Source organism: Otolemur garnettii, unplaced genomic scaffold (assembly GCF_000181295.1).
Source record: "Otolemur garnettii isolate 467f Iridium unplaced genomic scaffold, OtoGar3 scaffold00003, whole genome shotgun sequence".
Lineage (NCBI taxonomy): Eukaryota > Metazoa > Chordata > Mammalia > Primates > Galagidae > Otolemur > Otolemur garnettii.
This window is the reverse complement of record NW_003852398.1, coordinates 22,291,422-22,309,114: the sequence shown is the minus strand read 5'-3', so window position 1 is coordinate 22,309,114 and position 17,693 is coordinate 22,291,422. Positions and strand designations below refer to the sequence as shown.

General features: G+C 35.7%; 1 protein-coding gene across 1 annotated transcript in view; it reads right to left on the bottom strand.

The window, feature by feature from the left end:
- Window positions 1-17,693, bottom strand: part of FAM114A2 (family with sequence similarity 114 member A2) — a 34,677-nt gene that overhangs the window by 15,274 nt on the left and 1,710 nt on the right. Inside the window, exons 2-9 of the mRNA XM_023515445.1 lie at window positions 15,667-15,881; window positions 15,220-15,319; window positions 14,745-14,834; window positions 10,646-10,737; window positions 9,139-9,273; window positions 8,457-8,615; window positions 7,672-7,795; window positions 1,951-2,030 (exon numbers count right to left, since the gene is read on the bottom strand). Of these exons, the coding sequence (XP_023371213.1) occupies window positions 1,951-2,030; window positions 7,672-7,795; window positions 8,457-8,615; window positions 9,139-9,273; window positions 10,646-10,737; window positions 14,745-14,834; window positions 15,220-15,319; window positions 15,667-15,867 (981 nt within the window). The 5' untranslated portion in view covers window positions 15,868-15,881. The remainder of the gene's footprint in view (window positions 1-1,950; window positions 2,031-7,671; window positions 7,796-8,456; window positions 8,616-9,138; window positions 9,274-10,645; window positions 10,738-14,744; window positions 14,835-15,219; window positions 15,320-15,666; window positions 15,882-17,693) is intronic.

Here is a 17,693-nt window from a genome sequence, read left to right as displayed (position 1 = left end):
AGTGCTAAAGAACAAATATGTTAACTTTTGTGTGAGAAAAAGATAAGGAAATACAACTGCTTATCTTTACAAAAAGAAACACAGAAGGATAAGCCAGAAAACAAAGTGAAAAAGCTAAAAGGAGAGAGGAGAATGCATTAGAAGGACACTGAAAGAGACTAACACTTCTCCAAGTACATTTTTTGTAGAGTTTGACTTTTAGAGAGTATTATATAATATATATTATATATATCCTATATATTCAAAAATTAAATTAGAGGAGCAGAAAATAAAATTATAAATTGTTTTTGCAGATTGCTTTTATGGTACAGGTCAAAAGTTTATTAGTAGCACAGGAAAATAAATCCTAACTCCAAAGTGAGAAATCAGACACTACATTACTACAGCAAGGGGCAGATGGATATTATGTGCCTTTAGATGTGATATCCTGGGCAAGATACCCCATCATTTATATTCTGTCCAGGAATGTTTAATCTGACCTTAACTGTGAGAAACCATCATATAAAACCCCCAAATGAGGAATGCTCTGTTTTTCTAAAGGAGCAGAGGGAGCTTATAATTTCCAAAAATGTCAATGTCATAAAAAAACAAAGAAAGGCTGAGAAACTATTAGATATTAAAGGAGACTAAAAATACAATTCATGATTATGTGCTGGCTCCAGTGTCAAATGAAAAAAATTTGACATGAAGGACATTATTGGGTCAATTGACAACACTGGAATATGGACAATAGATTAAACAAAAAATATGATATCAATGTTAAATTTACTGAAATTGATAACCATAGTATGGTTATGTAAGGGAATATCATTATCCTTAGGAGATATACATTGAAATATTCAGGAGTAAAGAGCTATGAAGTTACTCTTAAATGATTACAAAAATAATGATACATGTATATAAGTGATTATGTGGGGTGGAGAGAGAGAACATATTAGCAAGCACAAATGATTAAATAAATGAAGTTAACAACCTTTAGTTTGTATAAAAGGTATATGAAGGTTGTTTATACTATTCTTGCAACTTTTTCTAAATTTGATATCATTTCCAAAACAAAAACACTATGATACAAGATGGAAAGTGCTATAGTGAAAGGCTGCATTTGACATAAGGGAGATACACTGCCTGGGGTGATTTGATAAGCTTTCTTAGAGAATGTAGCATTTTTGCTAAGACTGAAGAGTGGATAACACACGAAGCATCATGTTCCTTGTCCTGGGGTATGGGGACTGGGCTGACTGTACAACAGCTGTCAGCCAAGAAGCAACGTGCATCTGCTGCTAATGGTCCTGAAATGTTTCTCAAGATTGGGAGATGCTGGTGAAGAGACAGAAAATAGTCCATGGCCCAGTGAATACTGTCCCATACACAGGTATTGACATGTGTGTTACGTTGGTATTACTCTGGAAATGGACTTCCCAACCCACTTTGAGTAAAGTTCCTCCAGGTTCCAGATGTGTGAAGATAATTCAAAAGTCACCACCAAAGATGAAGGCCTTGGCCATAGTACTCCCTCATTTCCAAATGCTAAGTGATCATTATTTGAGTCAGGTGGCTATAAGAAATGACAACCTCCAATTCACATGGGCAAGGGCCACATCTCTGGACCATTCAGACCTCTAAGACTCAGAGTTGCCCACTGATATCATGAGGTTGGTCAGCACTGCCAACTTTACCAACACTGTGGCCTAAAGTAAGTTTTTAGACATGCAAAGCATTCCAAATGAAAACAGGTGAGGATGGAACAAGTGCTAGAGAGCAGATGTGGCTTCAACACACTAAGCTAAGGGAGCAGGAGGCAAGTAGAAGGTATAGAACCCCTTCTGGGTATACTAAGAATACACCCTTGATTTTTAGGTGACCACTGCCAAGAATTTACAGTCTTATGCTCTAATTCCACTAAATTCTTACAAGTAAAGAAATGGATATCACCAAAATATAATAACTTACCTTGGCAAGTTTCTCTGGTTTGGAGGAGACATGCAGCTGGGAAAACAGCTCTGTTATCTCTTTGGTAAAATCTTCATCCCCTAAAAAACCAAGTCTCATATAAAACACTCAAGAAAGACTGCTGAGGACCACAAGGAAGAGGGCAGGGAGAAAGAGTACAGGAGCTGCAGTAGGAGCACAGGAGCAGTAAGAACAATAACAACAATAATTTACATGAGCATGGTGCTTTCAGAACCCATTTGTGTATATTATATCAATAACTGCTTGAATGTGTGAGAAAAGTGTCATTATCCCAGTTCAGAGATGAAAAAATGAGACTCTGAAGATGTTAAGTGACCACCCCAAGATCTCATAGCAAAGACAGAGACAAACCTTGGCCCTTCTACTCCTAGTCCAAATCCTACACTTTTTGCAGTGCATCGCAGAGTATGAATGGACAAGCAATGATGGCAGACTACTAAGCCGGTACTGCGCATGTGCTTCTAAGAAGCAGAATTAAGTTGGAACATGAAAGATGAGTACAAGTTAACCAGAAGAATGGGAAGTTTCTGGTAGAGAAAAATTGTTTAAGGAACCAGAGGTAGACGAAAGCGTGGCAAGACATTCAACATGGTTGAGAATGTCTGAGGTAAGGGCGGAGAAACGGGTGAATTGAAGCTAGAAAGATAAGGTCCAGATCATAAAGGGCCTTATAAACCATACTGAGTAATTCAAACTTTATGGGAGTAAAGAGCCACTGAATGTTTTCAAGCCAAGATAGACATGATCAAATTTAAATTTTAAAAAGATCATTTTGGCTTCTGGGTGGAGAATGAATTAGAAAGGGAACAAGAAAGGAGGCAGAAGGCTATGACAATAATCTAGAATCCAAATAAGAGATAATCATGGATAGAAAGAAAAGAAAAGAAAAGGAAAAGGAATTCCTATCATGCTGAAAGGATGATAAAGAAGCTGTAAAGAGTTACCCTGGTAAGAGACGATAGGGAACATAGAACTTCCAAAATACTTGAGAAACATACAAGCAAATGATTAAGTCAAGTTCACAAAACAATTAACACATCCAAACTAATGTCAGGAAATGTTCCCTTTCCCTCTCCATTCATCTAAATCCTACCCATTTCCTCCTTTGAGGCCCAATCCAAGGCTCCTTTGTAACATGGAATCCAGGAAAATTCCTGTACATAGAAACCTTCAAATATGTACAATCTCTACAAATATTTCTTAATTCACCAGTCCATGGCTTGCAAAGGCAAATTATTCCTGCTTCATGCTTGGTATCCCTCCCAATATCCCCAAGAAAAAATAAGTGTATTTTGGCTCTTCTCTCTATATCCATATCCTTTTTGTTTAAGACAAAAATGGTTTAGTGATCTCAGGTATTATATAATAGGGTTTTAGAAAAGCTGATCTCACTCACTGATACAACTCTGACCAACATAACTCATCTAAACAATTCCTAATAATATCCTACAATCTGAAATATAAAACTTGACTTTTAGATCGTTTTCCCAAATAAGATCTAAGAGCCAGGCACAGTGATTTATGCTTATTTTCCTAGCATTCTGGGAGGTCGAAACCCAAGGATCACTTGAGCTCAGAAGTTTGAGACCAGCCTGAGCAAAAGCAAGATCCCCACCTCTTTTAATCCCAGCTACTTGGGAGGCTGAGGCAGGAGCACTGCTTGAATCCAGGAATCTGAGGTTGCTATGAGCTAGGCTAATGCCTGGCACTCTGTTGCTCATGCACCAGCCTGAGCAACAGAGTAAGACTCTGTCTCAGAAAAAAAAAAAGTTACTTGGGCACAAGGGTTGAATCTGAATCCATAAAGGGATGCATGTACACAAATGGGTTACAAAAATTATCCAACGGAGTGCAGGAAAAAAATAATGTACCTTTTATTTGTATTTATCTCAGTCTATTAGAAATTATATTGCAGAGTATATTTTAAAATGTAAATAATATGCTTTTATGTTAGCACATGTATATAATTTATAATTGTTCAAATATCCATACATCATGTGTGAGTACTCAAAAAACTTTTACTGCTAAGGATCATTATCAGAAATGTCTGGCAATCACTGTCATATACTTTCCACAGAAAGGAGTATAAAAAGTAGTTGTATTAGAATAAAAGTATGTAAAGATGGAAAGGAGATAGGGCTAGTGCACTGGAAGGATTCCACAAGCAGGAAGACTCCTTCTGAGGTAAGGCATCAAGTGTATAAAAGGGGCAAAGTCTGAGGATGCTGATGGAAACTGAAGATGGGTTTTCTCTCTCCTCTGCTACCACTGCTATTTTTAAAACATCTTAATTAAGATGTATTTAAACACCAAAGTCAGGTTGTATTTTCAACCAAAACTACTGAAAAAGGGCTGGGGTAAATTCAGTGCTATCTTTTCAAAGTTCTGATCTCTGCTGAACATGTAGGAGAAAAAAAGTATCAAAGACACAAATCCATGTGTTTAGAAAAATCCTTAGTCTCCTAAATAATATTTAAAGATTGGGACTTTTAACTGCTATTAATATGAAAAACCAAATGTTAAGTAAATTGAACAAATACTCTTAACGGCACTATGTACAAATAAATTAAGTTCATAAATAATGGGACTGTCATACCAGGACTTCCTTAGAAGAACAGGGCAACTTAAGGAAGTCAAAATTAATTTCTAGGTTTCCTCCTAAGTGAAACTTTTAAAATGTGGAATTTTATCTATTTACGTCTGCCTTTCTAATAATGAAAATAATAATAGCCAGCATTTGTTGAGTATTTACTATGTGCCACACATTCAATATTTCATTTAGTTCTACAACAACCTGAAAGGAATTGGCACACCATTCTTACAGATAAGGAAACAGAAGCTTAGTGTTAAGTAACTACACAGGGTCATATGGCTTAGTAAATGGCAGATCTTGATTTTGAATCCAAGTCTAACTCCAAAATCCATTCTTTTTTTCACCATGCTGTGCTACCTTCTCCGACAGCTTTAAAAATGTAAACATTTAAGAGCCATTTTCTAATCAGGACCAGTACCTTCACATAGAATAAGATGTCATTTAGCAAGATGTTACACAATCAGCCATTCTGACTTCTTAGGACATAATGCAAAACACCAATAGAAAAAAAAAAAAGAAGAAATTGCTATCTATGCAGCATCCACACATTCAAATTGATACTTTTCTCTCCTGGAAGGACCCTAACACCCTCACTCAGAGCTTTTTGCTTTAATAGACAACCCGAATGAATACTAGTTATCTGGTTTCCCATCTACAGCAGATCAGGAATAGAAAAACAGAAGTGATTCAGGGGATATCAGAAACAAGTTCACTGATAGTGAAGAAAAGTCAAAGATGGACAGATAAATGCACAGAAGGAAATAATTCTAAAAAGCAATCAGAGACATTTTTAAAAGCATTGTACTTTAAGATAATTTAATCTACCAGTTCTTAGATATTTGAGTCTCAGAACCTATTCATACTCTTAAAACTATTTGAGAACTCCAAAGAGCTTTTAGAATATAAGTTTTATACACCAGAGGTACCAAAAAATGTACACATATTTTAAGAGGTGTTATCTATGTATTACTTTTTGAAGTTGAATTGAATTATAATAGCAATATGTAGTATGAAGTTCCCTCAAAGGATGGCATTAATCAAATGAATCACCATTCGATAGGTATGAATAAGACAGCTTTTCTGCTTAAAATGTGTACACGTATTTTTGGCACCCTCTATGTGTGTGCATGTGTGTACATATACATGAGTTACATATATACGTATAAAATATGATAAATATTTGAAAATTTTAAAAATGTTTAAAGTATTTATTTAGAAACCACTGTCTATTAATATAACATACTTTTGAGAAAAAATACCTGTATTTTCTATAAAAATTTTAGTGAGAACAGTGCCACTATTTTCTATCTTTGTTAAATCTCTTTAATATCTAGCATAATAGGAAATAGACAAATTTTCTTATCTGCTTTTATATTCATCTCTTGTGATATGTTGTCTTAAGTACATGAAGAAAATCCAGCCTTACAAAAATACATAGTTGGAAAGTGACAAAGTATTTTAATAGCCTTTTTGGATAATTGTGAATATTGTTTAATACTATGCCAAAATTCAAAAAGTGGTCATTTTTTAATGTTTAGTTGCAATGAATTACACTATCATAAAATTTTGTACTGAATTACATTAAATTAAAATCCATTAGTCTAACTTTTACTTGTGCATGATTTGATAACATCATGTACTAGTCATTTGGAAAATATTGGTTCTCTTGAGTTATGCAGACCTCCGAAATGCTGACAAATTTCACTGTAAAACATCAAAAATCATATTTGTTCCTACCACCACTGATTTCATTAGAAGAGTCTGTAAGCACTGGGAAGCTATCAGGCTTACTTACCACAGTAGCAAATATGTTTTACAAATTCTAACTTTCATTTAGCTTTAATTTGTATCATAAGTCACAAATCCAGTTAATTGCTTTCCATGAAGTTAAAAACTCACTTCCTTTATTTTTAAAAAAATGTATACCAGGCGGCACCTGTGGCTCAAAGGAGTAGGGCGCCAGCCCCATATGCCGGAGGTTGTGGGTTCAAGCCCAGCCCCGGCCAAAAACTGCAAAAAAAAAAAAAAAAAAAGTATGCAAATATCCTATTCTGAATATTATCCTTAAAGTGAAAATGGTGTCCCATAAAAAGGTAAGAATAAAAAACTCAAACTATATAGATGCTTTTCCCTGAGACAACCATCTTACTTCAGTATGCATTACACAGTACATTTAAACAATGTATGTTCAAGGCTCAAGATATAAAATAAGTAATTTTTACTGCTTCATCAAGGACAAGGTTAAATGAAAATGATACAATGTCAAACAGTAAAGAATATATTTTTAAAAAATTTTAAGTAAATAATATCTTGGTATTATTTTGTAGTGTTTTGACAAACTCAAAGGGTCTGCACACCACACTTTGTTGACTATTGATTTAATCTACCACATGGGTGATTAGTCCTGTATCTTGATGGAAACTGAAGGAACTTTTCCACTTATTTTTAATGTTTGTAACTGATCATTTATCAAGAAAAAGCAAAACTGTATTCATTAAATTCTACCTTTTAAAAAATTCAGTTAGTATCTTAGAAATATTTCCAGCCAAGATGTTAAAACAAGTCTCAGAACTTAAGATTTAGTTGCCCAGAAGTTATTCTGTATATATAAGCTACTTCATTTCCTGATAATTTTAAAAAATAGCTCTCCATTTACATTTTCTAAGATTGTAGGATAAAAGAACTTGTGAAAATGAAGTTTTGGGTAAGTACTACCCTGCATGGCTCAATTCAAGATGGAGGCAGGGGTCATCAGAGTCAGACAAGCACAGGTAAAGTATCCGGGGATATAAAAGCTTATAAAGATGACCAAACTGAGGCAAGAATTTGACAAGAGTAGTTCTATAACTGCAAAAATAGGTAGAGATGTGAATCTTAAGATTAGACTTGGAGAAGCTACAAAGAGTTTGGCCTAGAGGAGTTGAGAGGACATGGGCATAAGGCCAACTGCCCCTGACAATGTCTAGTCAAGAGCAAAGCTACAGAGAACTTTGCACAGAAATTCTCATTGACAAAAAAAGAAAATAAAGAGCAAATTTACTAAACACCATGCACTGCATAAGAACACTATATTTCCTCTCTACTCAGATGCTAAATTTTCATATTACCTTTTTTCTCTTCTTCCTCTTCATCACAAAACTCTGCTAGGGAAAATGTTTCTTTGAGTTGCTGTAATTCAAGTTTTAGAGTCTCTAATTCTTCTCCACTCAGAGAATTAAGGACAGATTTCACCTAAATGAATATAAGACAATAATAAAAAAGTTGTGGATGTATGAAAAAAACAAGAAAAACATTCTCAAATGGAGAAGCGATTACAGATCAAATTGAAGTCAAAATAATGAGCTCAGCAGCTAGGAAGCTATTCCTTAAGAACCTTAACACAAGAGACTAGTTATAGAAATGTAGGTAGAATTTGTACTTTCTAAAATAATATAAGCCAGAGATGTTTGGAAATTATTAGAGTTTAATAATGGCTTAAAAATTAGAAAAAGATAAAATAATCTTGAATCAATTAAAAGGTACGAAGTAACTGCAAAGAAATTGGCAGTTTAAGTCAACAGATTTCTTGGTAGCTTAAGCCAAAGAAATAAAAAATAATAATAAAAAAAGACGAAGGTGAAAAAAAATAACAGACATGCTACTAAGACCTCTTTGTTACGGTCCTTTTCTGTTTAAATATTAAGAAATAATACTTGACTCATTCTATTTTTAGCCACTAGTTCAATTAAACATTAGTCTTAGTGTTTTAGAGTAGTGTTTCCAGAAGAGTCTCTCAAGCCTCCATCTAAAATACATTTCATATCTCAATGAAATGTATTTCAAAGAGAAAAGAAAATATGCAGCATTCTTTCACTCGAAGTCTTTTTCCACTTGGGATTAGGTTTGGAATTACCTTTATTTCACTTTCTCGGGAAAGCATCTCCAGAGCTTCTAGATGTGAAAGGCCTTGAAATTCATCAAAGAGTAGCCCATAATGAGTTTTCTTGTCTGTTTCCATGGTAACCTCACTGGCGGTCCTTACCGCTTCTTTCTCCTTCGCCTCTCGTAAAACCTAAAATGAGATAGAAGTGTTATACTGTAGCTAGTAATGAGAGCTCAAGGGTGAGTTTTGAGAGTTGAAGAAAGCAAAGCTGAGACAGATTATGTTACAGAGGACTATCCTTTCTTTCTTGGCATTGTAATTCAAATCTGATAGCTCAGGAGCTTCAGGAAAAAAAAATGATCACACCACATAATTTGATCCTAGACAGTGTAAATAACACTCAAGAAGCCAGGTATTTCTCTGAAAGTGATTTGAACATTAACCTAATAAACAACTCTGACAGAGTTCAGCACTTTGCAGTGCACTGACAGAGGCTCTTGTTGAAAAGAAAGAGGAAGAAAAAAAAAGTCTCAGCATTTTTTCTAACCATTAGAGCTCTCATCACACTTCCTCCCCTCAAAAAAGCATTAATTGAAAACAAAAAATCACTGAAAATCCTTGAAAAAGAAACACTAACAAGGTCCCAAGTTAACATAAGCAAAAATACAGATCAGAACAGAGACAGGAAGTAAAAAGGTAAGACAATCAGTACCTGAGACAGTGTAGAATTTCGGTTCATCAGACCCTTGGTTCTTTTAAATCCAGGATCCCCTTCTGCTATTACATCCATTGTCTTTTTCCCAATGAACTCCAGGGCATCCAAACCTCCACTGATAACACTCTTTCCCTGGAAAACACATGCAACCTCATTACAACAATATTGAGAAAACCAACCTGCACGTCTTTATTATATAAAAGTAGTGGCTAACAATGTCAAGCACTGACAAAAATGTAGAGTAACCAGAACAATCATATACTAGTTGTAGGAACATAAATAGGCATAGCCACTTTGGAAAACTGTCACTATCTACCACAGCTGTATGACCCAGCAATCCATTCAAGGTTACACATCAAACAGAAATGTATACAGAGGCTCATTAGAAGACTACAAAAATGTTCACAGTACTACATGGGTTTGTAAGAGCTATAAACTGGAAACGACCCCCGATGCTCAATAACTGGCATGAAAAAATAAAATGTGACAAAGAAAGAAGCCAGAAACAAAAGAGTATATACACTGTGAGTCCATTTATATAAAACTTAAAAGCAAGCAAAATTAATCTATGATAGCAGAAGTCAGGATTGTGATTATCTCAGTGCGGAAGAGGGAGAGGTACAGAAGAGTAGGAGAGGACACAAGGGGGGCATCTGATGTATTACAATGTTTCTTAGTCTAGGTGTGTTCACACTATGAAAATTCAAATGGGACACTTACGATTTCATTTTTCTGTATGGATGTTGTATTTCAACAAAAAATTAAAATAAAATAAGCATTAGAGCCCAGGTATGGTGGCTCACACCCATAATCCTAGCACTCTGGGAGGCCGAGGTGGGTGAACTGCTTGAGCTCACAAATTCAAGACCACCCTGAGCAAGAGGGGGACCCCATCTCTGCTAAAAATAGAAAAACTAGCCAGGCTTTGTGGCAGGCACCTATAGTTCCAACTACTTGGGGTACTGAAGCAGGAAAATCACCTGAACCCAGGAGTTTGAGGTTGCTGTGAGTTACAATGCCACAGCACTCTAGCATGTGGCAACAGAGTGTGACTCTGTCTCAAAATGAAAGTATTAGCTATCCTCATGTAGGGAAGATACTAAGCTTCCTATATAATCCTTTTAAAAATGTTTCTGATCATCTATAGTTTTATAAGTATCTAATACAAAGATCACATTTCCCCTTTGTCTAAAAGATATAATTATGAGAAAAATATTTTTGCAGGGCTGAGACATATTCTAGAGCCATCAAACTAAGAATTTCTAGTCCATAAAATATGTACATTGCCTCCCTGTAACTCTTCATCTCCTATTCTCTTCTTTATTGTTTTAAAGAAAGTTTTCAAACAGTTCTCACTCTATCCTTAAGATCAAAGTGATTAATTTTCAGTGATTTGAACTCCCTTAATCAATCCCCAGGGCTTTTCAAACAAAAAGAGGGAGAAAGATACACAAACCCATTATAATAACGAAAAGGAGCAGGCCACCTTGTATTTCTTACTCACTGTGCTCTGAACTGCAGTAGAGATGGTCGAGAATACACCAAATGGCCCAGCCACTGGGGAAGAGTTTTCATTCTCTTTGGCATTTGTCTCTCCTACAAGAGGGAAGGGATGTGTTGACATAAAGGGAAGGTCCATTAATTGTTTTGCTTTATTTACATCTATGTAAATTTTTAAAAATTGGATCCAACTTCCTAAACACAAAGCCTTAGCCCTTTCTTTTATTATTTTAAACCATTTGCTTATTTTAAAATGAAAGCTAAGATAGGGAGCTTTTTCTTTTCATATCATTTGGAAAGTAAAATCCAGTCTTGAACAAACTACCAATAGACACAACGATAAACTATATAATGAATGATTCCAATTTTATGATCTTCTGGACCGGGTAAAACCATAGTCAGAAAACAAATCAGTGATCAACAAGAGCAGGTAACAGGTAGAATGAAATGACTACAGAGGGGCATGAGGGAACTTTGTTGGGGTAATAACAATACTCATATATCTCAATTGCCTATATAGATGTAGGAAATATTCTATACCTACATAATCACTATGTACTACAACTATACATAGTACGTGGGTGATAAAGCAAGACCTTGTCTCTAAAGAAACAAAAAAATAACTGTACACATTTATCGAAACACATAAAACTGTATACCTAAAAGGAACAAATTTTACTGTATTTAAGTTATAACTTGATAAACCTCTTATTTTGAAATCTAGCCTATTTTAAGGACAACCACAGTGGCTCATGTCTATAATCCCAACACTGTGGGAAGCTAAGACCAGACGATCACTTAGGACAGGAGTTCTAGACCAGTCAGGGAAACATAGCTGGGCAACACAGTACTTCAAAGGCAACCAATCATGATATTCAAAAATGAACTTCTAGGATAATTTCAGGAACTTAATTGTCAAATCATGTAGGTTAAAAACCCTGACGCTGTCTCTATAATTCTTTTTTTTTTTAATTAGCAAGTTGTGGTAGCTCACGCCTGTAATCCCAGCTACTCAGGAGGCTGAGGCAAAAGGATCACTTGAGCCCAGGAATTTAACATTACAGTGAGCTATGATTGGGCCACTGCAATCCAGTATTGGCAACAGAGCAAGACTCTATCTCAGGGGTGGGGTGGGGGGGTAGGGGGGAATAAAATCCAGTCTATTTTAAATTTTATACTAGAAAATTATGCTTATTAGTAGAAACCAAATAGACATACATTATTAAACAAAGATATGTTTCAAAAAATAATTTATTCTATTAACTTTAAAAATATCTTATAGGAGAACACTATTATGCCAAATAGCCTCAACTAAATTATATCAAATACTCTATTAGAGAAAGGACTTCTGCTTCTAGCCATTATGGACTAACTGGTATTAGACTTGCCTTCCTACCACAGAAACTAAAAAACTGTACAACATATAAAAAACAACTATCTTTGGACATTATGGACAGTATAAGACTTTGGTCCATGCAAGAAGGATAACAAAGTGAACCCTACAACTGCCTTGGCATTCTGTCTAGAAGAGGTTTCTAGACCACAACATAGGGAAGGAAACCCAAACAGGAAATAGCAACCACAATGAGTGGAGGAAACAGAGACTCAAGTCCAGCTGGAATCTGCATGTCAGAAGACTAGAGATGAGACAGCTACAAACAAAGGCTGACAATTAAGTTCACAAACTTGTCCTAAACAAAGTCCTACACATCTCATTGCTAAATATCACTATGGTCACATGTAAAGTACTCCCCCTGAGAAGCTACGACCAATGCCAGTGCCTAGTCTATCTTTCAAAGCAATTTTGGAACTCTTTGCCTGGAATGACCATCAGAGCTATCATATGATACACAAAAACTCACAACAATGAAATACCACTCAGCAAGACACCGCCACAGGTCAACATAAACACAGCTATAAGACACTGATATATGAACCGAGGCTATGAAAACTTAGTAAGTTGCTTGTATGGTGCTACCAACGTAAGTACATGGTGGCAAGTTCACAAACTTAATTGGAAGATCTCATTCCACAACAACTCTGATGGTCATTTCAGAAAAAGAGTTCCAAAATTGCTTTGAAGGGGGAATTAGGCACTGGCATCAGTGCATAGCCTCCCAAAGGGAATATTTCAAAGGCAACCATAGTGATACTCGGCAATGAGGTCTGAGGCACTTTTTCTAGGATGAGTTCATGAATTTAACTGTCAAACTCTGTTGGTTAAAAAGTTGTAAGAACTTTCATAGGCATCCCCTTCTGTCTTTCCCTAAATACAACATTGCTGAGGCACTGAAGACTCCACAAGTCTAAGCAAAGAACTACCAAGGACCTGTAGGCTAAACAAGCCCCAAAGCTCATGTTAGCCTGGACAACATTTGACTTCCTACCAACCAAAGTAGACAGACTTCATTAAATACCTGAAAATTAGGTAGAAACCTAATTAGGTTAAGAAATCTTAAAACAGTGTCCTGTGTGGTAGTCATCTTTAGGTGTTATGAAGATGATGCTGTTTCCGTATTCAAAGCCTCTTTTAACCCTCTTTTTCCTTGCCTGCCAAACACATTTCCTAATCTGAAAGTTCCTGATAATGCCCCAAATTTATTCTCCCATCACCTCTACCTGCTACCTCAAGAACATGAGATCCTATTTATAATGTAACAGCTAGAGAAGAAATATGCCATGCTGGGGATTGCTGAAAAAAACGTTCCTCTCTTTAAAAAAAGATACAGGAGGAGAAATGACACTTCCCTATCAACTGAAATCCTGACTTTGAGGACAGTTGTTTTAGAACATGATATTTGTAGTTGCAGTATTATCTGGCAACCATAAAGAAACCAAGAAAGAAAACTGTTGAGAAGCCAGCAAAGAACCATTCAGCCACTAAACTAATTCTGTATTAGACTACCTCTAGTGCTCTTAAATGAGAAAAATAAATTCACTTTTAGTCATATATATATATATATTTTTTTTTTTTTTTGACAGAGCCTCAAGCTGTCCCCCTGGGTAGAGTGCCGTGGCATTACAGCTCACAGCAACCTCCAACTCCTGGGCTCAAGCGAGTCTCCTGCCTCCGCCTCCCAAGTAGCTGGGACCACAGGCGCCCGCCACAACGCCTGGCTATTTTTTTTTTTTTTGGTTGCAGCTGTCATTGTTGTTTGGCGGGTCCGGGCTGGGGATTCGAACCCGCCACCTTAGGTGTACGTGGCTGGTACTTTAGCCGGTTGAGCTATAGGTGCCGAGCCTAGTCATATATTCTATAATTTGCATTGTTCTAGAGTGCAGGCATCACTAAGAACAATGTCCCCAATTTATTTACATAGTTCTTCACAGCCATGTTTAAATAATGTGATCCTGACTCCTAGCAATACTCAACCCATGAACTCTTGACAACCTAATTCTCTTTCCATTTTTTAAAGTGCCCTCTCAGATACTAACAAGCATCAGTTTCTGATGCCTGACAGTCTCTAAGAGAGCACTTAAAAAGATGGGAAGATAAGCAGAGAAAGTCAGTCAGCTTCAAGAAAAAAAAAATTACACTTAGATCACCCTAAAGAATCAAGACTGAGAGATAATAAAACTTTAAGAAACAGAGCAAACCAGAACCTGCAAAACTTTCTATTTTATAGTTGCAGGCCCTTTGATCTCTGGTTATAATTCTATCCTTTATGGTTTATATGAGAGTAGGTTTCTGTTTGATCAAGACAAATCTCTAGAATAACTTCGTGAAAGTGTGAATACACAAAAAAATACACTCTCAAAGCTAAAATGTGACAAAATTTTTTTGTGCCTGTAAGAGATTCATTTATTGTCTCTTACTCAATTATGCCAAACAAAATGCTAAACAATTTTTACATTCTATATTCATAGGCTTATTTGAGAAATAAAATATCATCCCATTTCATAGATATGAAAAGAGAAGTAAAGAGAGACACTGGGTAGTTAATGGACACAGATGTCTAACAGCATCTAAAGATTCCAAATGCTTTTTCTCACTATAGCCCCATGATGCCCTGAGTATCAGATGTTTGATAGTTACTGAAAAATGAACTCAACTGCTCCATTTCAATCCATAATTCTAGATCTTGATGCTTCCATATACTGACCTGGGGCATACTTTTCAGTTGAAATTTCACTGGGGCTAGGGATTCCAAGGGAAGTCTCTGCCTTCTCAATGACAGTTGAAATACCTTGCCCTAATGAGAAAAATGATAACATTTTTTGGCTATTAGTCACCAAACAAACCAGAAATCAAACTTACAGATAATTTGAATCATTTATGACCAGAAGACATGTTATTTTGAAAATAAATAACTAATTTGTAAGGACTATCTCCTTATAAAAAAATGAGACTATCACCAAATAGGTTTACATTGATAATTCCCAGATTTCAAACTCTTAATAAAAAATGCTACAAACTCTAGAGGAAATATACATCAGCCTATCTTTACCAATGCACCATCGAACTATAAAATCTTTGAATAAAAACAAAAGAATTATTAGCAATGTCATTTGTAACACAGATACAAATACACATAGCAAAATATACACAAAAAATAACTAAGTGACTGATGACCTTACCTACTGTGGCCACTGTAGCTGAGGCTGAGGAGAGTAAGGACTTGCCCCAGCTGCCCCAATAGCCCCATCCCGTCTGGGGTACATCTTTGGATGTAGTCTCCTAATTTCCCAGTGAGCAGAAAACCAAAAAGAAAAAGGAAATGGAAAAATTAGAGAATCAGAATATATAGACAAGTATCTAATTATGAGCCAAAAGTATGAGTGAACAAATACATACTATTTCCCTAAGGAAATGTATTGCTTGAATGAAGATATACAAGTATGCTATCAGCATGTTTAAGTACCACACAGCAAAGGCTCAAACTACTCATAAAGGCATTTACAGAACTGAGAACTGCATTTCATAGCTGCAATCCTAAACTGGTATTAATTCCAAATTCCTTTTTAACAACAATATTTTTAAATCCCAGCATTTTAATACTCGGTTTAGGTTGTAGCCTGTGATACCTGAACAGGGAGAACTTTTGAAGTCTCAAGGTCACTGGAAGGTTTGGCCTCTGGTCTTTTCCGAGTGGAACCTACAGGTTCTGATTTACTCCCTGGCTTGGCATTTTGGTCAACACACTCAGAATTCTTGGCCGGCTCACAGTTTCCATCGGGGACAGTTTCAGTTAGCACTGGAGTCTCAGTGTCATCTTTATCTGACATGATTAGAACATTGCCTGGTAAAATAAAAGCCCAAGAAAAAATTATATAGGCTTTTTGGTATAAATTATTTATTTATACTTTTTAGGTTGGAATTATGATAGATTCACATGAAGTATAAGGAATAATATACAGATCCCATACATCTTCACCTAATTTCTCCCAATACTAATAATTTGCATAACTATAGTATAATATCACAATTGATATCAATCTACTAGTCTTAAGATTTCACACCAATGTTACATGCACTCACTCATCTGTGTGTACTTAGTTTTGTAAATTTTATCACATGTGTAGATTTGTGTGATCATCACCGCAATTAGTATATAGAATGGTTCAATCTGAGGAATCCCGTGCTATCCTTTTTTTGCAATAGCCACTGATATATAATGGAATGATAGGCTATGTTAATTTTGAGACTGACTTTAACTCAGCATAAGTCCCTGGAGATCCATTTAAGTTGTGTGCATGGATAGTCCCTCCCTTTTTATTTCTGAGTTGTATTCCATGTTATGCATGTATCAAAATGTATCTATTTACCCACTGAAGATTATCTGGGCTGTATTCAGTTTGGGACTGAAGTACTATAAAAGTTCAAATACACGTTTTTGTGGGAACATAAGCTTTCGTGTCTCTGGGATAAATGACCAAAAGTACAATTGCTGGGGCATATAGTAAGTATCTATTCTGTTTCATAAGAAACTACCATATTCTATTCCAAAGTAGCTGTGCCATTTTACATTCCTACAAGCAATGGAGTGATCAAGTTGTTCTGCATTCTCACCAGCATTTGGTATTGTCTCTGCATTTTACTTGCACCATTCTGATGGCTGGGTGGCTTTAAGTTGCATTTCTCTAACAGCTAATGATGCTGTGCTTATTTTTTCTTTTCATGTGCTTATTTGCTATCTATCGCCTCAGTGAAATATCTTTGTATCTTTTGCCCATTTTTCTAATGAGTTTTTTCTATTAAGTTTTGCGAAGTCTTTACATATGTAAAGATTTTATAAATGTACATATGCATATATGTACACATGTAAAGACTTTTTAAAACTTAATTGAAATATTAATATATATGCATACATGCATATATGTACATATATATGTATATATGCAGCCATTTGAATCTGTAACACCTAAAAATATATATATGTATTTTTTAAAGATGAGTTCTCCCATGTGTCCCAGGCTAGAGTACAGTGACTAGTCACAAGCACAATCATAGCTCATGTGCAGCCTCGAATGCCTGGGCTCAAGTGATTCTCCCCCCTCAGCTTCCAGAGTAGGTGGGACTAAAGGCACATGCCACTGTGCCTGCTTCTCTTTATGTATTCTAGATTCCAGTCCCCTGTGGAATCTGTGACTTACAAACTTGCAAATCAGTCTGCAGCTTATCTTTTAAAGGTCTTCACAGAATCTTTCACAAGCAAAAGATTTTCATTTCAAAAAGGGCCAATTTATTGATCTGTTCTTTTATTGATCTTAAAATTGTTTTAGTTATTAATCATTTCTACCTCAGTTTTTGAGAAACATCATGAAATTTAAGATATCAGATTGGATTTATGTCAGATCAACTTTTGAATACCAACGTTACCCAATTTAATTCCTTCTGAAGTAGAGCTCTTTGGCCAATAAAACCAAGATACTATTGGTATTTCTGTTTCCAGAATAACCAAGTATCATCAAGGGACAAATAAATATACTTTAGATACATGTGGGCATGTTTTAGATATGTAAACACATTTTTATAGTTATGTACTAAGAGCAGAATTAGACCCAATCCATTTCATCTAAATGTTTCTAATGTATTAGAGAGACTAAGGCTG